The sequence below is a fragment of the Meleagris gallopavo genome, chromosome 10, assembly GCF_905368555.1.
Source record: "Meleagris gallopavo chromosome 10, MGAL_WU_HG_1.1, whole genome shotgun sequence".
In the NCBI taxonomy this organism is placed as follows: Eukaryota; Metazoa; Chordata; class Aves; order Galliformes; family Phasianidae; genus Meleagris; species Meleagris gallopavo.
In genome coordinates this window covers 20710007-20737274 of record NC_139413.1, presented here as the reverse complement: position 1 = coordinate 20737274, position 27268 = coordinate 20710007, and the positions used below count along the sequence as shown (strand labels likewise).

General features: G+C 39.0%; 1 protein-coding gene across 8 annotated transcripts in view; it reads right to left on the bottom strand.

Moving 5' to 3' along the window:
* The window catches only part of MAST2 (microtubule associated serine/threonine kinase 2), a 164164-nt gene that overhangs the window by 123084 nt on the left and 13812 nt on the right, over positions 1-27268 (bottom strand). For 6 of the 8 annotated variants that reach the window (XM_085232021.1, XM_085232022.1, XM_085232023.1 and 3 more), the window contains exons 2-3: positions 26577-26724; positions 22822-22964 (exon numbers count right to left, since the gene is read on the bottom strand). In XM_085232021.1, coding sequence (XP_085088147.1) covers positions 22822-22964; positions 26577-26724 — 291 coding nt within the window. Of the gene's footprint in view, positions 1-576; positions 665-22821; positions 22965-26576; positions 26725-27268 lie in introns of those variants that run through there. The other 2 variants (XM_085232036.1, XM_085232030.1) reach the window with 2 other exon arrangements.

The window sequence follows — 27268 nt, the reverse complement described above, 5'->3', positions numbered from 1 at the left end:
TAAAACAAAATGCAGGAGAATCTGTGTCAACATAATGACAGTTGTTGAAAAAATAGATATAAAAATAGATATCACTTGTATTGAAGAATTGCTTTTCTGTAGCACTCATCTGTATTTGGATTGCTACGCATTTGAAGTAATAAATAAGCATAGCTCTAACACAGATTAAAAATATTCACTCTGCTTTCTCATTTAATTTCTAAGTAATGCTCAGCTAAAATGGCTACTCTGAGGCAAGTCAAAAAAGTCACTTTGCAGGGTTTAAAATATCTCCAAAACCAAAGTTTCAAATATGAGATAAGCCTTACAGTTTAGACACTGCTTTTTTCCATAAGAATGTTTTTCAAAAGGCTTTATGAGACTTAAATTTAAAGCAAGTTAACAAAATGTATTTTATAACTTCATGCAAAAAATCTTACTTTTAATGATGAGTATACATGTACTAGGGGAAAAGAAGAAAGCTTAAATCCTAGCGCTGCTTACATACTGACTTGATTTACCCTGAAAGACTGTCATCATTTCTGAGAACGCTGACACTGCAGGCAGCAGGACAAAACAGAGAGAAGTTGCACTTACCTGCAGCCCTCTCCTCCGCAGAATACTTGAGTCATCCATATCCCCACGGCGCTGCCTCCCTTGCTGCTGGCCAGTTTTGCTCCCTAACTGTTAAAGAAGTCCATTATTTTCAAACTTTTTCTTCCCTCTCCGCCCCTCCTCCATCCACTCTCTAAAAATAGGATGTGGTCTTTCACTCGCCTGTCATGAAGAACTGCAGCCAGGGTCTCTGACTATTTGTATGTCATTTTGCCTGCCCCTTTTGTGACAGATTTAGCAGGTCGCGTTGGAAAAAAATCTGTTTGACTTCCCTAAGTCTTTCCAAGGTTGGATGTCTCTTTCCCTTCACATACACAACTGTCCAGAAATGTATAATAATCCACAGCTCCACATAAGGCCAAAGAGTGGAATTTAATTCAGATCCCCCACATGCTTATTTTTGTTTTCTTTCCATGTACTTCAGCTACATAAGGGATCAGCAAACTACAACAGCTGCCTTCAGTTACCGATCATAATAAGCTCACAAAATCCAGGTCACACTTCCTTAAAAAAAAAAACAACAACAACAAAAAAAACCCTGCACACTCACACAGCTAAAAAACTCATTCCATGGACAGAGAGGGAACGGAGATACTTAAAATGAGGAAAAAAAAATCACAATGAAACAATATAAAATTTAGTTTTCCCAATTCTGAATTCCTCTGCTCCTTTGTACAACAAAGCCAATGTCAGAGATACCATCGCACCCTCTTTTGTTTCTGCTATCTCTGAGGTATGCTGCTCTCCTCCTCACACGCAGCAGGCACGGCGCGTTCTTGAGCTCCTTGCTGAGATCTTGCCTCTCTTAGGTGCTGAGGGGTCGGGGACACATGTTGCAAGTTCTGAACACGTAAGAATTCATTCATCTATTCATCACTGACAGAGCTGTCTTAAGAAACCCTTCCCTCTTCGTCATCCATGGCGGAAAGGCAAAAAAAAAAAAAAAAAAGGAGAAAAAAAAAAAGGAAAAGCAGCACTCGGCTGATAATTTTGCAGCCTGTCCTGCAGTTTCTGCCTGTACCTTCACACAGACAACTCCAGCAAGGTCAAAAGAGACTTTCTCCCTTGCTGTACATTATCTACATTCGCGTGTTAAAATAGGAGCTGTGTTGAAAAAGAAAAGGCGCTAAGAGCTGCAGCTATTGCAAATAGCCCTGGAATAAACAAAAACCTAGATGTGTTCATCCCAATCGCTGAGCATCTCGTGGAATCTTTGTGCTACCCCTGTCCTTCCTCTGGCAGAGAGGGAAAAAAGGAAATGCTGCAAATATCGCCAACCGCCGCAATGACCTACAATTTCTTAGCAGAAAGCTAAAGCAACAGATTTCATCGCCAGATAAAAGCTTCAGAAGAGCCTATTTATAGCTTCTGAATATAAATACTGTATTTAAAAGCAGCCCAACTTCAGCCTCTGCAGATTTCAGCAGGCACACACAAGAAATCAAACTTCACCAAGAGCTGTGTTTATGAGGGGCTTTCAGCAAACGCACCAACAATGCGCCCGGAGCGGCGGCTGCGAAACACGGCTCGATGAGACGCTGCTGCTCCCACAGTTGTGACAGCTGCAAACCAAAAACGTCTCCATAAAAGCACACAGGTTGCTGGTGCTTATCGGAGCAGATATTTACATGGAAATCTTTAGCTGATCTTCACGCTAAGTGACCGAGTCACATGAGCTAAACGCATCATTGTAAAGTCAGCTGAAAGCAGATACAACTCAATCCCATTCACCAGGCTTTCTCTGATCCTCTGCAGAGCCAGTGTGGTCTTTTATTGTGAGCAGCTAATAAATCCTCATCTCGCCGATACCTCCTTCCATCTGCCGTTTTAAACAGGCGAATGCTGAATGAGGTCTGCGGAGCCTTTGTGAGCTCCCCAGCAGGGCAGGCAGCCACGCAGGGCTGAGCGGGAGCTCATTTGCATGGAGTATACTGTACGGGATAAAAAGCTGTGCTGCAAACAACTCGGTGAGCCACTTGCTTTTAAAGGCACAGGATCTGCTTTTGCAAATCCAAGTGGGAAGCGTGGTGCCAGACACAGAGCTCCGTGTGCGAACTTGAGAATGCGGCATCAGGAAGAACAGCAGCAGAAAAACGCAGCTAAAGCCCAGAAGAAAAGCAAGCTGAAACCTAAGGTGGTCGGATTTCTCGACTGTGATAATATTTGTGAGGGATTTCAGTGCTACTTCCTGCATTTTGCCAGCAAATAAGCTTCTTCAGAAAATGAATCCTGTGACTATGACTGCACTTTGCAGAAATTAGCATCAAATAGATTCTGTTTTCACATAAAATCCCACAGAAATATCTTGGCATGCGCAGTCACATACATTACACGCATTTTGCTGTTTATGTTTGTCTGTAATAAGTTTTATGAGTGTTTATGGTAGGCCATTAGATTAGCTGGATCATTGATTTTCCTTCTTGACTGAGGCCACCTGCACTAAATAAAATACAGTGGGAGGGGAAATCCAGCAATCTGAACAATTACACAATACCTTTCACATAGTATTTTCTTCCCAAACCAACCATTAAATCAAACACTCTAAGCCTGATAACACAATGGTGTATATTTATAGTTCCTTTATATAGATATAACTATATCTAATATAAATAGGTTCCACTTATTTGTACAATGAAATTGGAAACATTCTGATTAGCACATAAATATCTAATCCTTCCTGGATTATTTACCTTAATACTCAGGCACTGCCAATTCTCAGAATGCCTTCACCAGTGACTGATAATTGATTGAGGCTGGCACGGATCTCAAAATACCATGAGAATCATCTGTTCTCTTCCAAGTTTCAGGCTTTCTTGAGGAGAATGCTTTCAAGTTGGCTGCCTGCCACACTTACCCAGCTCCTGCAGCAGGGATCCCAATCAGAGCTGCTGTGAAGAAGCAGGCATGGTTTCTCCTCCACTTCCTCTCCCCTTCCTTTCCTCAGAGCAAACAATTCTGATTGAAATGGCAGATCAAAAACCTCCACAAAAAAATCTCAAATGTGGAGACTACTTTTTGCAACTATTATTATTATATTATAATAGAACTATTGTTCTATTTAACTATTAACGGTCATCCACTCTCCCCTCTTATTCCTTCCACAAGAGGAAGAAAACCCACAAAGGCAATCATGAAGGAGGGTAGGAGAGGAGATTCGGTGCCATCCTTTGGCAATCATTTGAACATATTAAGAGATCTGCATATGAGTTTCCAATCAAAGATGAAAATATACCTGCAGAAAAGATTTCACTAAGAAAAGCATTACTAAAGCATATTAAAGAAACCCATGTACATAAAATAGAACTTTATCAATTATATAAGAAGTCATACAACAAATTTCTCCAACAGTTTCCAGATGCTGGCACAATTTATGAAGGGTCCAATATAATATCTGCTTATCAGAAGAGAGGATTCACGTAATCTTCCAATCCTTTAAGAATTAAAGTATCTACTTGCATTCAACCTCACTCAAGGAAAAAAAAATATATATATATTAGCCTCCCTCTTTTTGGCAGTCTTTCTAAAGTTACTGGTGAATAATCTTTGACAAGCTCTTAACTCAATGCTTCCTTCCTCTATTGCACTGACTGAAACGTGGGGAAGATTTTGCAAGGAGGAGAGAAGATGAGGAGCAAAGGCAGTTAAGTACCAGGATCACCTGGACATCATTAACCAATTCCAGAGCTGATCCTCTTCACTTCCCACTGAAATCTTAAGTAGGGCACAACTGAAAAAAAGACAACAAAAAGTCGATGTAGGACAATTTACATTCTTTGAGAAACTATAAAACAGATGTACTTGTATTTCCCTGTTGTGCATCAGGAAGGAAAGGCAGAGCTGTGCCAAAGGCTTAATTCTCAGCACTTTTTCAACTAATGAAGAAAAAAAAGAGCCAAAAAAATATATATATATACAATTATTTTCTACCACTGTCTGAAATGGACATCATGTGACTTTCTGTATAAGCAGAAAATAAGGTTTTTTCCAGTGACCTTCTGTACAGAGCCCCAAATAAATAGTGTTTGGCTGCAGCATTCTCTGAAAAAAGCTATTCATTCTTGACTCAAAGACATCAAAAAATGGAAAAAGCCTTGACCTTCCAGTAAATGTGTTCCTCTAATGGTTAGCTTGATGAGTAGGGAAGGACAGCTTATCAACTTTCCAATACCAGGTGAATTAAATGAAGCTATCAGCCCTTTCCAAACAAACAAAAGGAAGTAATGCTTCACACAATAGCCACATTGTAGCATTTCTTGCCATAAAAAGCAAAAAAAAAAAAAAAAAAAAAAAAAAAAAAAAAAAAAAGTTCAGCAGCATGGCTAAAAGCCTTCCGACAAATTCGTTGAAGAACCTGCCAAGAACTCTCAAAAATATGCTGAAGGTAGAAAGCTACAAATAGCTGCAAGTATTCTGGGAAAGGATTCTGCCTTAGCAGCTGATTGCAGGTGTCTGTCAGAGACAAGTTAATGGGCTAACCCACTATAACTGTTCTAGGCCAGAGAAGCTGTGGGTGCCCCATCCCTGGAGGCATTCAAGGCCAGGTTGGATGGGGCCCTGGGCAGCCTGGTCTGGTGGGTGGCAGCCCTGCCCATGGAAATGGGGTTGGAACTGGATGATTTTTAAGGTGCCCTCCAATCTGAGCCATTCCATGATTCTACGTTCTTATTCAGATGGAAGGTGTATAAGTGGTACCTAATGAGAACTGCATCCTAAATGACAAAGCCCACAAAGGAACTAGGAGTAGCAGAAAAGGGGGAAATTGAAAAATAGTTCTGAAATGGGGGTGACAGCTATGACAACTCACATAAGCATTGAGCAGATCTTCATCTTACGGAAGAATCTGAAAGTTTAGAACAGTTCCAATAACTATGTCTGAAGATGACCAAAGTTTTCCATCTGATAACTGCAGTATAATCAAAGAAACTATTCTTTCAGTTTATTCTATAGCCCAAAGGTTTTTGAATGGCATCAGTGAAAGACAACTAAAGGCACACCAATTTCACAGGAAAGTAATGACCACAGGTAGACGCTATGAAGTAGTTCTTATGTACAACGAATCTTACAAGCAAACAACTGAGAAACTGTGAAGCTATTAACCTATTACTCACATTTTCTAATCACCAAAGAGAGTACAAAGGAGGAAGATAATTAAGAGAGGAATCTGTATCTACTATATTATTGTGTGCATATACATGTGCACTTCCAAGCTTCTACAGACTTACATTTTAGTAGCACCCACTCAATACTTGCAGAAAATGTTTCACCCAGCTTATTAAGAACTAAAATATGAAGAGCAATTTGTTTTGTTGAGACTCTATAGTCCTTTCAGGTCACTGCATCCTGCTATCTTCTGAGGTCTGTACCGTTGTATCAGAAAGGAAACCTGCAACTACTACAAAAGCAAAAACAGTAAGTGCTCTCTTGGGAATCAGATCATTACACTGTGCACCAAATCTTTATGTACTTCCTAGTTTAAACAAATTCAATAGCTGCACACCTTAAACTCGTAACTCCCAAGTTCTAAGACCAGTGACAATTTACAGCTTACCCATGTGACACATTAAGCCACTTGTGATATTTAATATTTGCTACAGAAATCCTCTCAATACAACTTGGACCCTGTAATGTGGAGATATGGTGGAAAGAAGTCAACAGCACACAAGATGATCCAGTGAAGAAGATCCATCCATTCATGGATCACTTGCCACACACAGAGCAAAATCAGATCACAATAAGCACAGCTTTTTGGTTATGTATACAATGCTTTTTGTTGTATACTTTTATCATCAAGAAACCTTTGAAAGAACAATTCCCTAAATCTAGCACATTCAGATTAAAAATTCACATTTTTCATGATTCAGAACTCTTCTTTTTTTTCCCCCTCAGTAAAAACTAAAAACAACAGGACACCAAGCAGTGGCAATCCTTACAGATATAACATTTCCTCATGTAACACACTGCCTGCTGTGAAGAAAGATCACTTTCCAGAAGGTTATCAGCTGACAATTTCAATGGAATCTTTCTCTTAAATCTTTGGCAATGTCTGTCTGTGCAACCAAAGTGAGCCAAAGGTTTGACTGTCAATTTGAAATTTAAGTATTTTGGGGTTTTTATTTATTTCTTTTGATCAAGCTGTGTTTATCTGGAGATTTATAAACGTATCTCTTTGAGACAAACTGACAGACTACCAAAACAAGGAAGGTTGATGAGGTAACTTAAAAAAAAACAAGAAAAAAAACTTGGCAGTCAACCAAAGGAAACTCGCCTGACAGCTTGTCTGAATTGCTCCTGGATTTCCTGCCTATTTACAAGAGGCAATTTGAGAAACTAAGACCTTTGGAGCAAAGCCCTGCATTAGCAATGAATCTTAATAGGAAATAATTCTGAACCACAATAAACTCCGTTATGAGGCTTGGTTCTAGGTAGAAGAAATGAAGGAAAAAAAAAAGCCTAAAATCCTCAAGGTTTACACCATAATCATGCTTTTGCAGTGAATTTTCTGATTTCAGATTCTCAGGTTTAGCTTTCTGTGCAAAACTGCCCCATCCCCCACTCGATCCACCACGGAAGGCAGCACCCACTCATCTGCCATACAAATGTAAATTTGCTGTCGACAAGGGTGGAGGAAATGGTTCACTCAGCTACAGACCAACTGTTCTCATCCTGTACCATAAACGGTATATGCAGAAGAGACACAAGCTTCCAGACCAAAGTAAGATGTTCCAAATCTAACATCTTTGGAAAGGAATCTTCAACTAAACTTTAATATTTACATAAGAAGTTATACTCACTATGTAAACATTCTCGTTCTGGAGTCAAACTGGCATTAGAACAAAATGGAAACTAGCTGCTCTGATGTTACATTTCAAATACATCTCCTATTTCAAAATGAAACATTTCACGATTGGTGGAGAAGTTATCACTGCAAATTTAAGAGTCAGGAAATGGAATTCCTGTTCAGTAAGTGTCTCGATGACACAGCTAAAATCAGGGCTCCTTTACTAGATTCTATCACAGCCCTTTACAGACATGGACTTCAACATCAGCGATGAATACCTTTAATCAGAATATGAAAGAACCAAAGCTCAAGGACCCAACACCAACTCTTGTCCCATTTCACCAGTACAAACTATTCATATTCACTGAAAAGTTTATAAAAAAGTTGGAGTTTCAAGAATCTCATAGAAAAGACACTGTGAAGCCAGACAGCCCATCATATATTTAGCCACAGAAACTGGTTCTACAAAAGCTACAAAATATGGATGGATTGCCCATCGAATGCAAGGCATATGAAAGCAACCTCTTTCCACAAAAGCAGCAGGTAAAAGCAGTATGAAATGTTGGGATTTCATATTAAACTGAAAAATATGTCTATCACAGTTACTGCAAACTATAATTACGTTTTACTACAAATTCAATTCATGCACACAGTCGTTTCCATGTCATTACAACACTACCATGTCCAGCACCAACCAAGTTATAAGAACAGATGTGCTTGGTTACGTATTTACAATAGGTGCCATTTAGAGAGTTCAGACCTGTGACCAAGTTACTCAGACAACACTGAGCTTCAAAGTTGAAATCTTTTGCTATTTCTTTTTGGGAAAAAAAAAAAAAGAAAATAAATCAAAGCTCCCCGGTACGAAGTTAAAATACGATATTCATTTATCATTTGAATTGTCATCTCGGCTTTTGACTCAAGAACTGACAGGAAATATCAATGTGTTAATTGAAACAAGCAGTATGTAATCCCCAGGACATCTTTAGCATATGTTTCCTTATAAGAACTGAAAAGCTTTCTTGAATTTTTCAGTACTAGAACCTAAGGTTTCCATTTTCAAGCTAAAAATACAAACAAAAATGTTGCACATTTACACAAATATGTCTTTTCTCAGCAGTATCTTCCCACTAGACAATATTGTATCTGTTTTATGATCTCAAAAAAGAAAATGGAAGCATGGCAACAGTTGCAAAAAAGCATTGAAAGAACCTTTAAAACTGTATTTCTCTTCACAATTCAAGAGGCCAGAAAAATAAATCAAATTAGAAACCTAGCTCCATGATGGTTTCTTAAAGATGAAGGAGAATGAGTAGTGGATGTAACAAGGCAAAGCTCAATACTCAAAGCTATCATAATTTAAAATTAGACATAATTATCCTTAACAAAACCAGGCACTGTGGAAAGGGGCTTTGGAACAGCTGCTCCTCTTCAATTTAAATGCTCATTTGTTTTACATTGACCTAGAAATCAGTATTCTCCTAACCAAAAGCCAATTAGATAACAGTCTCTCTTTCAAGCTTGTAAAATACTTTTTTTTTTTTTTTAAATGTCTTAACTACTGGAAAGCAAAGAAACCAAGTGCAGATGATGCCAAAAATGTGCTTTGCTTCAATACTCACAACCAAATCTGAGGGTTCCTCTCCTCCCTGCTTTCTGGATTTACAGCCCAGGGAAACCCCTCGTCACTTCCCTGCACTAACCTTTCAGTGCAGCCTCAGGGTGGGGCAACCACAGAATGCTGCAAAAAAAGGCACGTGGGAAGATCTTCCATTTTGCTGCATCAGCTTTCTGGCATTCCCTCTGCCAAACTGAGGGCAAGCATTACAAGAAGTGTTTACAAAGCTGTTCTTCCAACATCGCCCAAAGTTAGGCCACCAACATCAACGTTTTTAGAGACAGAAGAATGTTTATACTGAAGTACTGAAAGAATTTTACAAGTTGCTTCTCAAGCAGCAGAATTAAGAACACCTGGTTTCCTGCAGGCTCCATTTTGTTTTTTGTTATCTTGCTTCCTCCCATGCCCTTTCAGATGCGAGGTCAGCTCTCCAACTTCACCTGCACCCAGTGGGGCCAGCACATCCCCAGCTGACCGGAGGGCCGTGCGCTCTGTGACATTTGCATCAGCCAGTGCTGTCAAACCACAACAAGCAGAACCTCAAAACTCAGAGAGAATGCACGGAGGTGGCTCCTACTCTGTTCCAATTCTTATGAAATTGCAATCGCAATTATTTTTGACATTTCTTCCCCTCCTTGAGCCTGGATAAAAACGGCCAGTGGCTTGGAAGTTAGCAGGAAAGAAAGAACAATTGTTTAAGTTTTGGTTTCCACTGCTCGATGTTTCTTGCAGTCATGACCATGCGCACCACTGGCTTCAGGGAAATTTGTAAGCAATGCCAAAATGTGCATATTACCCACAGATCTGTTCCAGCTCTAACGAGACAAAATGATGGTGAGAGAAAGTTTGATTACAACCAAATACAAAGCCATAGCACTGCTTGGTCTTCTGAGTCTTGGCATCATCCCTAGAGGAAATTCTTTCTGTGAAAGTGGAGTCTTTTTTATACACAACAACAAAAGCAGCATCTCAGAAAGCTGGTAACATACTGAGTCTGACAGGATACAGGACAAAACTGTGATGGCAAAAAAATAAATTAAAAAACAGAATTCAATTCTACCAAAACATTAGGTCTTCACAGAAGAAGAAAACAGGCAATCACCAATGGCAAGCCACAGTGATATGCTGAAAAATCATCTGTTAAGGCAAAAGGCTTAATATTGAAAGCAATCTTCTGGAGTTGCCAACATTGTCAAGTAAAAAAAGATTATATTGGCAGAATGATCTCGTATCAGAATGCAAATCTTTACAGTCACATGGAATTGAGGGAGACACTTTCCAAAAGAGGCAATGAAGTTGAAGAAGCCTCATTCCCTTAAGGTTTCCATCTGAAGTCAATGAACAGCACAACTGAACAGACACTAAGATGGAACAATGCAACAACAGCACGGTTCTAAATAAACCACAAAGCTCTCTGACATCAGCATCAGTCTATTGTAGAAGCCTGCTCTGTTTTGTGCCACCTGGAGAAGCCTCACTCCTGAACTCCCCACACTAGCAGCCCACTTTCCTTCTTAGCACTGCCTGTAACGCTCCTTCTGCAACAAGAAGCAGAAGGGAAACGTCTAAAAAAAGCCCATTCCTGCCCAGCCAAGCAAGAGTTAAGGAGAAAGCAGATTATCCAGGAGGTTTCAGCAAAACCCATGATGTCAATCCCAGGCAAAATAATTATTTTAATCCTGTATCAACATTTCCAATTAAAGTACGAGAGTAGAAATAACATCAGTTGTTGAGATTGTTATGGAAAATAAGATTCCAAATAAATCACTGCAATTTCTGAGAAGAGTTCTTAGGTGCTTTTGGATGGTGTCTGTGTGTGTTAAAATATTGCCTCTACTGATACAAACCCCATTTCTAAAACAAATCTCTGTGAAACAGCAAAACTGTCTGATTAAGAACCAGTCATTCCATTGGATTTTAAAAAGTAGCTGTCAGAAGATGAATCACTACTGAATAGGACCATTTTGTGTCAAGAGAACAGTCATGCATATAAGATTATTCAGCATTTTAATTGATGACCTAGAAATAAATATAAAACCACTGATGACAAACTTACTGTAAGAGCAGAATATAAACTGTGAGATCAGCACTGTCAGGGTTATTCGAATGACTTGCTAAGGCTGCTCTATTCACATTTTGTTTACCACCAAACGGGTGGTTACACTGCTAAGAACTGGGATTCAGGCAACTACAGCACAAAGAGAACACCCACATGTCTGATTCCACAGATCTCTTCTGGATCTCCTTTTTTGTTTGTTTTTTTTTTTTAAATACCAATACTGCCTTGGCCAGTTTTCAGTTCTCATCTACTGAAATTACTTTAAACAATAGGTTACACAGCACAAGTAGTAGTTCACATTTCACTCCTGAATTGTTTTTAAAGCTGTGTCAGCCTCCTTTATCGTGTTTGTAACCACTCCGCTTTGCCTTTAACCATTCTTAACTCTCATTTGCAGGTGGGAAGGAGGAACTCAGCGTTTCTCAGTGCCTCTAACAGGAGATCCTTAACCAGGTTCCCTGAGGGCTATAGAGATGCAGGTCTCTGCTGAGGTTCCTTGCTCCCCAACAACGCTTTTTAGTCCTAAACCAGGTTGCTTACTTGAATTTGAATGAAACCTCAGTGTGGTCTTTTTTCGTTTGTTTTTAATTTGCTTATAAGCTCTTCCTGCATATATTTAGCTGCTACTAAAAGCTGGCTTTTTGACTTACATTTTGAACTAGAACTGAGCATGGCTAAGACTGAAAGCAATATTGCCAGTTCTCAAAACCTACATATAAATAACTGAAAACTCCCACTAATTTCATACTACAGAGGCTGAGCTCCCTCAGCACACTGCAGCCAGCATCACTTACCCTGGTCCCCTAGTGTGTAAGACAGACCCCAGGTTACTGCTACTTAATTAGATCCAGCTGAGGTCAGAGGGTTCCCTAAACATGCAGCAGCACTCAGTCACAATCCCAACATGCTTAGGCTTTCTCATATTTTTTTTCTTTCTAAAGACAAAATGCTGGAACACAAGAACTAGCTGTAAACGAGACAGCCAGAATTATGTCAGAATTCAAGTATTTTATATGATTAAAGTAATTATTTGAAAAACATAGCAAAAAAATTAATTATACCTATGGCTGGTGGATAACATTGTATACTTCTCACTACTTTGGACCGAGGGGTTCAGCAGAAAATAGCAGCTTCTAACAAAAAGGATGAGCTCAATTATGCAGCTTGGATGAAATGGAGTTTAATAGACTTCATCCATTTTAGTTAGCACAAAAGCTAACTAAGTTTGGAGTTTAACCAACCTTTCACTACATGCTCCAGAATGTGAAATTGCAATCACCTACTTTTAAACTTCAGGAACTGCTAGGGAAGTTTCCTGATGTGCAAAGAAAAACAAAGCTAAAAGAATTACTTTAGGTTGCCCACAGCCATTCTCAGACGAGGATTCCATACAACAGAAGCAAAGCCTGATGGTACAAGCCTCGTTGATAGTAGGACAAAAAAGGAAATCAGATAGCAGATAGAAGGATGTGCATCATTAATGCAATGGTTAAGTGAAGAAGATAGGCACCACAATACCTCTTTCTTAAAACTACTACTTAAAACTTATAATAAGCCAGGAACAAGAGCAGTTTCACTTTTAGGTAAGCAAGACAGAGGAACTCAGCAGTCAGAACGATTACAGAAATCCACAACCTCACTGTGGAGCTGATTTTAATGCCCAAATACCCTTCCAATTAAATAGGTTTTAATCTATTCTTGACACTTTATGTGGGAAGTTGGTACACAGATCTGTCTGACAGTAACCCACATGGAACAAGATCCTTCAATCTTCTCAATGCCTCACGTACACAAAGTTCTGCTGCCATTTTCTTTTTAAAACTAACCTAAACGTAACTGGTTTCCAGATAATCTTTAGCACAAAAGAAGAGAAACATTCTATTACATTTGCTAGACTGTCTTCCCGGAATGAAGCTGGTGTTTAAATGACCAATGCTTTGCTTGTAGATGCTACCTGATATTTCTACATGTCCACATCAGCCATGAGGTCTGATTTTCCTCCTATTCTATGTCTGCTGTAAGTCAAATATTTCTCAGTCTGCAACAACTTCAGCACAGTATGTAAACTGCATCAAGAAAATAAATATGTCAGCAGAGAAATCATCGAATAGAAAATAAGATGTCATTGTAAAGTACATCATTTTAAACAGCTGCCTGTTCAAACAGGATTGATGCTGAGGCCTAATCAATATAATCTGACAATGCTGGCATGGTACTTTTCCTCTCTGTTCAGATGCACCTGAATTGATACACACTCATATAAACTGTTTCTTTTAAGAACATTGTTTATTTTGCTAAACTTCTTCATTTCATTAGCCTACTTTGTTCTAATTAGATACGTTGCTTTTAAAAGAAATGTTAAATGTGTTTTCAATTCAGAACACTATTTTTACTTGATTTTGAAAGCCACATTTTTTGAGTGAATTAAAACAACAAGATTGCCCTAAAACAACCAGTTATGTAATTCTATATTGCAAACTGTCATTTGAGCAGAATCAAAGAGCTTATGGGTCAAAAGCTCACAATTCAGAACACTGTTCATTTATAGTGAGGAATATACTACAGAAATAGACACTGTATGAGACCCAGTTACAGTGGGATAAAAAAAGCTAGATGCAAATTTTAAGCAAAAACTGTGATACAAGATGCAACACTATAGCTTTTACCTGAACATTTCCAGATTAGTTGGTTACAGCACAAAGAAGCTAGAGTGAAAAAGCATTAAGCAGGTCACAGCAGAAGCAAGCTGGTGCACAGAGCACTTTGAATTCACAGCTCTTCTAGTTACTCTTGCATGGAGAGAATGGATTTTCACTGTGGGGAGTTTTGGTCCTGCTCTCTGGAGATAGGAGAAGGAACAGGAAAAACAAAACCAAGAATTTTTAGGAGAACACAGTAGGAGCACGAGAACCAAAGGACCTCAGAACAGGCAGGAGTCCTACACAGGATCTAGCTCACACCACAGACAGCACAGTTTGCAGCTTTGCATACTGGCAACCAAGGCTGACATGAGATGAGAGCAGTCGTGAACATCTGACCTTTGTCTTCAACCTTTGGATTCTTGACACAACACTGAACACACCATACACTTTCCTTGGCAATGCTCATCAAGTAAATTAGTTCAATTATCAATATTTGGAAGATCCAAGATGCAAATTTTCCAGAAGCATCCCCGCAGTTCACTATCTGTAACAAATAGGTAATGACGCCTCTTCTAAAAGGCAATGTGGAACCTTTGGTGTGTGCTACAACCAGATCCATGCAAACAAATCCTCCAGCATTGCTCTTTGCTGAAGGTACCCAAATACCTCTACTTTTGAGCTGAACCCACCTTAGGCTGGAAGTTGCACGTTTTATTTAAAATCCAAGGCAGAGAATTTTAATTTCAAGCTTCACACAATGATTTATTTTCATGGACAAATTATGCAACTCTGCAACAGGAGTTCATCATCTGACTACTTTTTACTGCTGCTGTACCACATAACCACATTAAAATAATGAAGTTCAAACATCCATATCTTCAATTGAGGCTCTGTGGATTCAAGCTGCTGAAGAACAAATGCTGCCATTAACCCAGACCTTACCCCTCCAACAGGCACCAAATATATTAACAATGTTACTCAATCATGAGGTCATCGTGAGAACATGCGAGTCTCAGTGGATTCCATTACAAAGCAAAATTGGGGGATTTTAATAGGATATTATTTAAGATACAAAATTAAAATCTCTCATTAAGTTATCTCCACAGCTCATTTAATTTACTGGACTCAAGAATTTTTTAAAGGTTATTTTAGGTTAATTACATTTTACATTCCTTTATGACAGATCTGGAACTCAGTGCTTTTTCAATCCTCTGTTATAAACATTTTCCCCTTGCCAGTAACTTAAAGTTCACTCTGGCACACACTGTTGCATACCAGCAATACTGTCTCAACATGACACCATTTTACGTTCATGATGTACACAGAATCTCTTTTATTTTTTACCCCCGATGGAAACTTGGTCTCTGCAATGAATAACAAAAGCAAGAAGCACCTCTATCAGTCATTCTGTATTATTTGCTGGTCAGGCAGCTCAGGTAAACCGCTTTGTTTCAGACACAGTGTCAGCCAGCAAAGGGAGGAGCTACACGCCCTGACTTCAAATCAAGCTTGCTAGCATGACAGCTTTCTGTCTGCATGCACATCTTCTCACAGCAAAAGGACTTTGCAGTTCCCACCTTTGAAGAGTTGAGGCCACTGAAATGCCCAGGTTGGCAACAGCAGTACAGCGAAGACCTGAAAAAGACCAACGTGTTTCCTGCTTTCAACAACTGATTTCTGAATCTAAGCAATAACTGTAACAGAATCAGAAATGAGTGATGCAGGTACGCTACATAGAAAGCGACTACAGCCCTGTCCGTTTGAGTTCTCCAAGCATTATTAACCTGAGCTTCATAGGAAGTCCGTGAGCTGCAATTTATTCCCAGCGTTACTGACGACCAGATGATTTAGCCTCCCTGTATCCTAGGTTATCAAAGTTCAGGTATCAGAACTGTTGCATAAGTCTCAGACTTTGGTGCTCTGCTTCAGCTGCAAGGCCAAACCGATCTCTGCCAAGAGATATCACCTCTTCCCCTCCAGTAATCACAAGGCAGACAGGGCTGCAGATCAACTCTTGGGCAAGACTCTGAGCTACAGCTGGGCAGAGGTGAGGCAGAGAAACAACCACACCCCACGTTCCTCAAAGCAGTAAGATGAGCCATCACGGTGCTTCTGGAGCTGTAACTGCTGTAACTGCTTGCTTGGGACAGCACTGCATGCTGTGGAGAAACTAAAAATAAGACATTGGAGTAAAACACACCAAACAAAAAAGCAGCAGCCAAACACAGCAGATTATGCTCCTTCTTACAGCATTTCCGAAGCTTTTTTTTTTTTTTTTTTTTTTTTTTTTTTTTTTAAGTCAAGGACTAAGGGGGTTTTTATCAGCACCTTAAAGCTCAAAACCATTTGCATTACTGGAACGAAGCACTTTGAAACTCAGACAACCAAACTATTCCATGCTTGAAGACAGACCCTCCTATCCCCTACCACACCCTTGGAAACAGTTACCAGATAGAAAAGGTGGTTATAGTAAAACACTAAAGGCAGACAGCTCACTCACACTCTTCCCATAGCAATATCTACTTAAAACAAAAAAAATCACCAAAATATACAAAGCTACTTCAGAATATTTTAAATTTAAGAAGAGTTTCTTGCTGCTTGTGCTGATATATTCTTTCATAAAGGTCAGAAAGAATCACCTAACGCTTCTGGAACAAAGCACCGTTCCAGTGACAAGGTATATTCAAAATGGTCTGAATAACTCTCTGTATTTTGTCTCAAGTCCCCCAGAGCTCTGCAAGCAGCAAAGCTCATTTTCCACGCACACTCCAGCATTTCTCACTTCACACCTACAATAGCGCTGCTGTCAGGAGCGGAACTGGCTGCGTGTGCCAAAAATCAATTCAACATATGCATAGACAAAAAGTAACACACAGCATCTGAAGATAATGAGAACTGCAATCATTCAAACTGACAGTCCAGTGCCTAACAATTATCACAAGGCAAGTTTTATGAATTCGTATTTCCTACGATGACAAGCCTCAGGTTACACACAAGAGCGTTCAAATTTTTCTTTTGAGTATGAAAATCTCTCTTTTGAGCCAATGAGTTCACTCCAAAATGAAATTCACTTAACTGAAAGGAGTAAAAAAAATAAAAAAGCTGACCTGAAAAGACTGCAGTTTCTTCACAGTGAGATGTATGCACTGTACATTAAGTATAACTTTGGTTCAGAATTTATTGCAATTATTTGCTGTTTTTTACTCAGGTGTACATGAATTATTTAGAACAACATTTACTGGTGAAAAACCTATCAGGACTATCAGTTTTGAATGCCACTGTGAAGAACACATTCCTGAATTTGTCATGGAAATATGCAGAATGATAGCATATAAGCACATTAGTTTTCCCAGAGATGCCTCAAAGCTGTGACAAAGGTAAATCTCTGCAAGCATTCTAAGCACTGCCCAGTGCTCAGAATTCTTAAGTATGTTCAAAAAGCTCTTCCGCAATTTGCTTGTAGCATTGTTTGCTCCTCTGCAAAGTCCTCATTCTCCACTGCTCTGCATTATCAGATCCAAATTTCTTGTCCTCGCTTTGAGTCTTACCATTCAGTTCATCACAATACATTCAGCCCCCTCCCTAGCGGGAACTTCCTCCCCACCTCTCCCTCAAATCCAGTTCCTTCAAGCCAAGAAACAAGCTTAGACATCGCTTTAGTTCCTCTCTTACCTTCTATCTCAGCTCCTCACAGCCATATCTTTGAACACTTACAAAACTTACCCACTCTCAAAGTCTCATCAGGGATTTCATAGTGTAAGCAAACGCAAATTTTTCATTAGTATGCATAAATTTAGACTTAACATGACCTTAATTTGGAAATCCACTTACTTCCAATCTCACATTTTTACATTTTCCCCCTCAACTACTGTTTTAAAATGCAATTTCTATGACTTCGCAAAGTAAAAAAATCCATCCATTCACATAACGATGGGTTTCTGCTATCTTCCACTTTCCCAACAACATGAAACTTAAATCCCACTTTTGCAGTCAAGCGTTGAAAGTTCTTTACTCCTTAGATCAAGTATGCAGTCTTCATGAGCTATAAACCTGAATGAGCATTTTTCATTCAAAAGTCTCTCAAATGTATTAAGCAAGAATTTTCTTTTAAAACAGGATTTTTGAAACAGTATAAAAAGATGGAACCTCAAGTCACATTGCTCTTGTCAGGATTTTTCAGTTGCTAACTTTTATAGTGATATTGCACTAACAGTAGCTACAGTACACTGGAAAACAGCTTTTGCCCTTCTTTAGATAACAATGATGTCATTTTGTGCTGAAAAATGCAACTCACTGTGATGAGATGAAACCTCCAGCACTTCAGCACCACCTAGCAGTTCACACACCAAAACACAGTCTGGCAATGCAGATTCTGACCCCAAAAGTACACAAAATACAAGGACTTATGTAATTACAAAATAAAAACATATTTTCTTCTTCTTACCTGTCCCAACCACCAACTTTCTTTTAACAGAAAAACAACATTGCAAGCCATGGTATTTTAAAATACAAAACTAATTCATACTCCAGCCAAAAAAAAAAAAAAAAGCCAGATTACTAGCAAGTAGTTACTGCTGAATACAATCCCATGAATAATATTGCAGTGCTGCAGTACCACCAACACTTACCAGCATCTCTAAGAACATTTTAGCAATAGTTTCTTAAATCTTGGGGTTTAATTTCTTTTATTTGCCACATGCCCACCAGCAGATGGCAGAACAGGACCAAAAAAACCTCACGAGGCTTTATAGATAATAACAATAGGTTTTAGTCCTAAAATGAATTTAATGGGAAATATCTAAAACATCTTAAAGAATTACAAAAAAAATAATCTAGAAAATCAACATTGAATATTCTCTCCTACATCTACTGGGCTTACCTCAACTGGGACATCAATGTTAACATGCCATGGGGTGAAGTCCCACTTACCTCATTTCCAGCAGAACTTCTCACTGCCCTGAGGACCATTTGGCCCCTTCCATTGAGTACTGCCAAATCCACAAGGCTTTGAGTAAGTGAGCCTTCAGAACAAACACAGCTGAGTGGGGAGCATCACAGGCTCAGTGTAATTCAACACAGGAAGTTCTCTGTTGTAACATCAAGTCCTTGCATGTGAGACTTTCTGTCCTCCAGATTCAAAATCCGAGAAGCTTTTATTTTGATAAACTACTCCTTAACGAACAAAATGGGGGAAGGCAAACCAACACTTTACAGCAGCACAGAAAATACAATCATCATTTTGTTGATCAGTTTCCCTGTTCAAGGGGCACAGGGGACTTCAGTTGTGTGCAGGGAGCAGTTTAGAAAACCACAGTTTGTAAGAAGAGGAGAAAAAGGCTCAACATTTTTCAGGGAAGTATCACATTTTCCAATGACAGCCTTCTCTCAAGTGTTTTCTCATCACCACAGTTGGCAAAAGTAACACGTGTGGTTTCTTATTCTTGGAACATCTCTAATTTTTCCAAGCACCAGACAGTGAGCAATGCATGAAAGATGTCCCTTCCAACTTGGGATATTTTGTGCTTCTATGACTGTAATTCATGGTAGTGCACTATCAGATTCCTTCACAAGTGCTTGAGCTACTCTCTACTAAGTTGTTGGTAGACAGGGGTGCGGAAACCACACGTGAAAAAAGCCTTTCTCACCACAAATGTCAATATATATTTGACATTAGTGTGGTGCATCAGCCGAGCAGCATATCCAGTGGTGGCACACTGGAACAGGTTGCCCAAGGAGGTTGGGGATGTCCCATCCTGGAGGCATTCAAGGTCAGGCTGGATGTGGCTCTGGGCAGCCTGGCCTGGTGGTTGGTGACCCTGCCTATGGCAGGGGGGTTGAAACTAGATGAGCATTGTGGTCCTTTTCAACCCAGGCCATTCTACAATTCTATGATCTTCAAGAATATAAAGGAAAGGAAAACCATCCACACACACACCTCCCAACTCTGGAATATTAATACCTTATGGCATTGAAATAAACTGCTTTTGGCAAAAGTCATTCATTGAGTTTTGTCAAAGTAAGCGTTTGCAATAAAGACCCTCCCAATCTGTACCCTCTGAAACATCATAGTTCTGTCGTCTCAAACTTTATCCTTTCTGAAATTAATAATCTTGATGCTTTTTATGCCTTTCTTCATAAGGGAGTGCATTCTTATTTCCAACAATTCTCAGTCAATCTAAACATAGGCCAAGTTCTAACTCCTTTCAAGACACAATATCTTCAAGCCAAAATTTCAGACAAATGAACCCCCAAACTATTCTCCACATTATCTATTTCATATATACACACTCTATACACATTTTCCGACCCATCACCATGCTTCCCTTTGGTTTTTACTGTACCTGGGTCTTGAACAGAAAATGCCTAAGAATTCTCTCCCTCCCCCCATTTACTTCCTTGGATATCTCAGGGATTTAAAAGTCTTAAAGATGGAATAAAAATCATAGGATGTTCCCCACCAAATGTCGTTCTACTACGAGAGCCATCTGTCTTACGGTAGATGATGAGCTTTGAAGGTCATCCTCCAAAATCCTCACTCACATACTTACAAGGCACAGAGACACGTTCACCACTTATCACTCCACAGCACCAGTGCTCAGCATTCAGTCTCCACTGGCTTCCTTCAATCAAGAATCAACTATGCTATGCAGACACATTGATCCAGACCACCACACATGCAAAGAGCTGAAAGATCCTAACAATAAATTGTGCTTACAAAATCTAGCATGTTAGAATGTGATTGCCAGTTCTTGAGCTGCTGCTAATAAGTAATCCAGCTATCATTCTTGTTTCTGAAGTTGCAAACTATTTCCATAGCTACTATCTTTAATTCTTTGTTCCACTTTGCAAATACTTTAAATTTGAAAAAAATGCAATTTAAACACAGCAAACAATGTGTAGGATTATTAGTGCTTAGAAGAAGAAAACAAAAAAATGCTACTGAGTGCCAGCAAAGCCATTTAGCAAAGGAAAATACACTGATATCTACAGTGCTATGAAGTGGGGACATAATGCACACAGCTTTGAGCACTATGCAATCCCAGTACCACACTCCCAATTTCTCTCCAGCATCCATCTATTGTATTGGTAACAAATAATAAGAGAATTAAACGCTCTAACAATCAAGGCTGGCACATGAAAATGACACTCTGCATTACTGAACCTATTCATCTCCTAATAGAGCTATTCTTCTAAGAAGATTAATTATACTGGCAAGAAACCTTTTGCTGTTCTAATTTGTGAAACATACTTCAATACCACAAGCATATTAAAAGAGCTACAAACATATAAGCAGCACCAAAATCCCAGGACTCACTGCATTTAATTAGGAGCTCATCTTATGATCAGTTCTTTATTCACTGCTTCAGAAGCCCATTCCATACAAAAAAAATTCTAGGCTTAATTAACTACAACTGTAATTAACATATAGCTCACCATAAACTATACAGAACTAGGAAAATGGACGCATATTTTAGTTCCTAGCAGTATCACAGAGAGACAAACACTGGATTTATAGCTGAATTTGTCTGCTTTAATTAGATGGATTATTATTTTAAAATAAATTATGGACACTGCATATCATATCAGAGCATTTGATAGACAGCACAAACTCTGCCATGGTAAACTGAGAATACAACTTATTAATATGCAGCATTCACACACAAACACATCTGCAGCTCACTGAATTGTGCAGAGCTGTTAAACAACAACGTACTATTCCAAATTATACATATGAGAACAGTGCTTTGTTTTAAAGTACAGCTATTTTCATTAACTTGAGCTATAAAGCTTCAAGGCATTTGCCTACCACTGGAGAATAAGTCTGTGTTTTAATGTGGTGTTTTTTTCAGCCTTAAGTCCCCATCAGAGAAATACTTAGATGTTCATGTAAGAATTTGTATTTCCTATTCATGCAGTGAAATAACAACCACTGCTAAGAACTGGTATTTGAGGCAAAGACTGATAGAAGGGTACCTATTGACAGGCACCAAACTAAAACAAAATCCAATTAAATCACTACAGTAGCTCATCTAAAAATGCTAAGTGCTAATATGTCACTGTAAAACCAAAATTAGTTTTAAGCAACACAAATGCCTGGCTTTTTTAATTGTAAAGATTTAAATTTCTTTTCAAACCCACAAACTGCCTAGGATTCCCCCAAAAAGTTTGAAGGGTCAAATCTCAGTGCTAAATATGAGGTACACCCTTTTATTTAAGGAATCATTGATCCTCAACAGTCTTACAGAATAAGAGACATTTACCAAATTACTTACACAGCCCTAGAAGGCAGTGCAACTGACAAACCATTTCTTCATTTCAGTAACACTTGTTAAACAGACAAGGCATGGAAATTCAACAACAACAAAAAAAAAACCTTCTAGCTTTGCTTTACATTTACCGTTTATCAACACCTGATGTTGCATATATGACTGCTCACAAGTAGCTGATGGATGTCTTTTCCTACTCCTATGCTTTTCTTCTCACACTTCAGAATGTAAAATAATTAGAGGAAATAAAGAACAGCTGAAAACAGAAGTTATGTTGCTTTTGGTTTGCAATAAAATCATGACTACAACCAGTTGAATTTCCTTCTTGTACAGAATACTCTGTTCTTAGAGAATGCTAACTGAACAGACACAGCTTTCTTCAACATTCTTCTTTTCTACCAAATGCTTTTGACAGAAACCATGCAGCAAAGCAGATGTCAGCTCCAGATCTCTCATTCCATGGACAGTTATCCCTTGCAGCTTCAGCCCCCTAGCTGCTCTCCAGGAAATAAACCAAGGCAGCTACTCAGAAAGCTGTTTCTCAATTAAAGTTGTTTTAAATGGTCAGGTTCTCATGCTCCCATCTCTCTTTCACGAATCAGACAGCTTAAGCAGCATCAAGAAGGAGATTCCTCAAAAGTTATTCTTCACATATACATTTTTTCCCTTTCCAGCTTTTTATCAAAAAAAAAAAAAAAAAAAAAGGTAAGTACACTCTCCCTCTAATTCACCTCCAACCCAAGAAAATGTACATAACATGAATAAGTGCATTCAGTGAAAGGGAGGTAAATAAACCAAAGCACGAGATCACACTACTTCTGATTTATAACACAAAGTCATCAAGTCTACGCAGACTTACTCACCAAACCAGCAGTAAGTGAAGGAGCAGACTGTCCCAGAGACTGGTTTCTCATGCGGACCAGGTTAGAGGTGTCTCCAGGTGGCTGCCAGATCGTCTGTCCCACTCCACTGTGGACACTATTCGATAAGGGAAGCAGCTGCTTTCCTTTAGAAACAAAAGCAAAATACCATCAACTTGCTTTCAAAAAAATTTCCAATTCCATAATGCAATGCAGAAAGCAAATCCTGCATGTGGAAAACATCAGTAAATAGAAAATGGACTCAAAATTTCAATAAGTTAGAACTTGTAAAAGAACGTTACCTGGGAGTTCATTACCTCTGCTAATATTTTTTTTAATAGTTTACTTTCATTGTTAGGTAATGGGCAAATTCAAAACCTTTTAGAAACAGACTTCTATCTTTTATGCCTTTCTATACTTCACACAGCTTAAAAAGGAAACATCATTTGCTGCCAATTGAACATTTTGTTGCCCGATAGAATGCTCACGTTGCAAAATCCTTTAAATGTAATTTTAAAAAAATCTTAAGACAATATATTCATAATTTAAAATATTACCTCTCCTAGATAACCTAGCCAACCAGACAACCCTGCTTTCCCCACCACTGCAACATTCAGCAGCAGATTTCATTCAGCTGTGAAGAGAAATCAGCGTATATTTAATCACCGTTTTATTTTGAATCAGGGATCAATATTTTCTAACAAAATTCATCGGTCAGCAGCACCATTTCATCCCAAAAACAAAACGTTCTGTCACTTTCCCAAGCCTCCTTTACATCTGATTGATGTAGATGCTTATCTCCCATGCTGTGCGCACAGCGAGAAGAGCAGCTCCTATCTCAAGAGGCTCACATCATTGCACCTTCCTGCAGGAAGTCCAGGAATCAATTAAAAGGATCTGCTCAATGTATTTTTTCTAGTCAATATAACTCTCTGTTTTTAAAAGCAACAAAGAGTAAATTTCCAGAACAAGAGAGAACCAAAGTCAAAGTATTGACTGCACCAAGCCTGACAGTGTCCTTTTACATGCAGTGTTATTTACAATAGGAAGACAGAGACTAGTGGTTAAAACACAAGTGAAAAAAGTATTTAAATTGGGTTTCATTCTTAGCTTCCAAATTATTTCCTCTGTAACTCTGGTCAGTCAGACTCTGCTTCAGTTTTACCATCTGCAAAACTTTCCTTAAAATTAAGATTGGCAGACTAAATTAATTTCTATCTGCACGGCTCCAAGATGAAACGTGGGCTGTTAATGGTACACTATCTTAGATATCATCTCCCACACTAAAACAGTGCAAGACATTTTAGAGGCACTTACTCATATAGGGGAAAAGGAAAGACTGATTCCCCACCCCCCCCCTCCCAAGCACGGTGAACAAGGTTGCATCTGACAGACGACCACATGCTCAGGTTCTACGGGAGGAATCGCAGGGGACCGTAAGGCATTTGTTGCACTCAGCAGCAGGAAGAAGCCCCCACCTTTAATCACACATACTGCAGAGAACGCCCTCTTTGTAGCAGGCTATTTTTCTGCAAATACTTCACTTGACCTTAGAATTAAATATGAAATATTACATTCGCTAATTAAAGCTGCTGCAATATTTGGAGAACTCAGTGTGGTTATCCACAACTCCATGTGAGGGGTGTGATTTTTTTTTTGTAATTTTGTTTACGTTATTTTTCTGTAAGAACTACAACCAATGTACCAAGTACACATTAATGGAATGAGTCACAGCACGAGAGATGAGAAGCCCTAATGTCAGTTAGCAAACAGACACAGCTTATTGGTACCCCACTCTCAGTCCCGTTCAAAGCTGCTTACAGCTGCAGACATGATCTGCATGGCTCGCTCATTTTCAAGATTATACGTAAATACAATACCTCCTGTTGTCTGCAGAGCTCTAGAACTACAGAAACACACATTGCTGTATTTAGCTCAGTAAAGTACTAGCAAAGACACCTTACAACAGCAATTCTAAGCATGTAATTACCTAACCATTCAAAATGCTGGTGCACGAGAACTAGATTAACCTTTAATTCTCTGTAAGACAGAGCTGTCAATATCTCCTTTTAGTTCCACAAAGCAGCTAGCATTTAAACAAAACAGAACCTTTTCCAGGAAATCAAGGAGCCACCAACTGCATAGACTGAATTCAAGACAACAGACCTCCACTGAGAGTCTGAACCATCTAGTTTGCACATACAATCTTCTGTCATCTACAATCACTATTATTTCTCCGAGATTTGTTTCTCTCATTAAAGTAGAATTATTTTCAGGATGGAGTTTGATGCTAAAGCCTTTTCCTACCATGCCTCAAATCCTGTATGTGTTCCCAACCTGCATTTAAAATGTCTAAACATCTCAACATTGAAAACTATTGGTGATAGGTGGACAGTGGGACTGGATGATCTTGTAGGTCTTTTCCTCCAGCCTCGGTGATTCTATGATCTACACTTCATTTACCCAATGGAGTCAAAATAATCTGAACGGGGCTCTTTTCTCCCTCCTGTATCAGGTTATAGCAGACTGAAAAGTCACTAAGATGCAGCAACAACTTATGGAAGAATTATAATTTCAGACTGAAGATTTACAGAGCATATATCCAAACAGAAAAATAATAATAAAAAAACCCCTCCTCATTTTCCTGTTTCCTCCTGTTTGCTTTCCCTGGCATACTTCTGTTCAAAGAAAAAACAAAAAGACCACTACTATCTTCAGCCATTATACTCAGCCAACAGTTATGTAGTTTAACCTCAAACATCAGTGTATTTATCTTTTTCCAGGTAAAGGAAGGAGAGAATAAGACTGGTTGTATTTTCAACTGCTTAAGTCAAGCCCACACTGCTGCCAAAATGAAACATTCGCTTTCTTCCTCTTCCCCTCCCACCTGAGAATTTCCAGCACTTCTCATTCTTGCTCTAACATGCAAATACTCAAACAGTGAGCCTAATTAGAGAGGAAACGTGCTGAAAGTTAACTGTACAGAACAGCAGCAGTATTTAGGCAGATCAGCCATTTCATTCTAGACTGACCATGCAGCTCTTTATGGTCTCATGCCAGCATCACAGACTTTAATACAAGCTTTAAACTATTGTGAAATCTCCTATCCCGTGCATTAAGTCTCTCAGAAAGAAAACTACTGAATGTTGCTCTCCATTTTTTGCCCCATTACCAGATTATGCTCACTGTGTGGTTCTACAGTAGGCACGAACTAAGTTCTCTGATAGAACTGACAATTATGTTTAGAAGGGAAATCTTTACACAAACTGAAAAAAAGTATCTGGGTTTTCCAAGAAGCATTCTTGCACTGAATCACAAATGTTTGTTTTAGAACACTTGGATTTTAAAAAAGCCAACAATTTGAACATGCTATAAAACTCAGGTCCCTTGTAAGAAACAACACAGAAAAGTAGGAAAGTTTACAGTCAGTGATGACTTTAAAGGAGACAAGAATGTATCATTGTGTTGCCTGAGGCTCCAACTAATCCTTTAATTTTGCACATCAAGTTTTAGCTTTTAACTTTTCACTCTGGACAATCTGCAGAATTTCACTCCAAATCCACTCTCCCTCTTTTCTACAAAGGTTTCTTTCTGCATTTTTCTCGTATATAAAATCCTGTATGCCTTCCCAACAAGAAACCATCTCTAGTTTAGAAGAAATAACGTAGGAGTATCTTATTACCACTGTTATGAGAACAACTAATGCTGAGTCTTTTAATTCTGATGAATTGTCACGTGGTTCCTACCAATTGCCATACCTGACAAAGAACTTGCCAAACTGCCTCTGCGCAGCTTGCAGTCATCTTGGCTCAGCTGCCGATGGAGCTTAGTTTTCCCAGTAGATGAAAAGATGTCAGGATTGCTGAGCTTCCTGCAGCGTAACGGAGCGGACTCTGTTATTGTTTCCTGTACACAGACAAACAAGAAAAAGATTGTTAGTGACAGTTAAGGTCTCTCTTCTCTGAAAGGCACTAACTCTGACTATAGGAGAGACCTGATGCTTCTCGTCCCCCCTCTTTTGTGTCACGAATCTGGGCAGAACACACATCACCAGAGCCTAGTCAAAGATGGTTCTTGAACATTTCTGTTGTAAGTCATACCATTAATAAAGTCAGAAAAAGGCAATTAAGCTACAGCAATTATTTCCTATTACAGGGTGTAGGAAAAGAGACTAATTTCTTTCACAGCACACAGCAAACCTTCAAGCAAAACATAAGTAGGTAACAGAAGAGCACTGAACACAACCACAGCTTTTTCCTGCTACATTCAGTGGTTCTGTGGGTGTCACAGCAACTCTCACCGAGTGCCCGAAGAAAAATGACGAGCACAGCATCATGTATGTGCCTGCAGAGACGCACTTGGGCACTCTTCCTTCTCTGCAGCTGTGCAGTAAGTTTCACATACCTTCATGGATTCCTCCACTTTATTACAAATGCCTCTCATTAGCTGC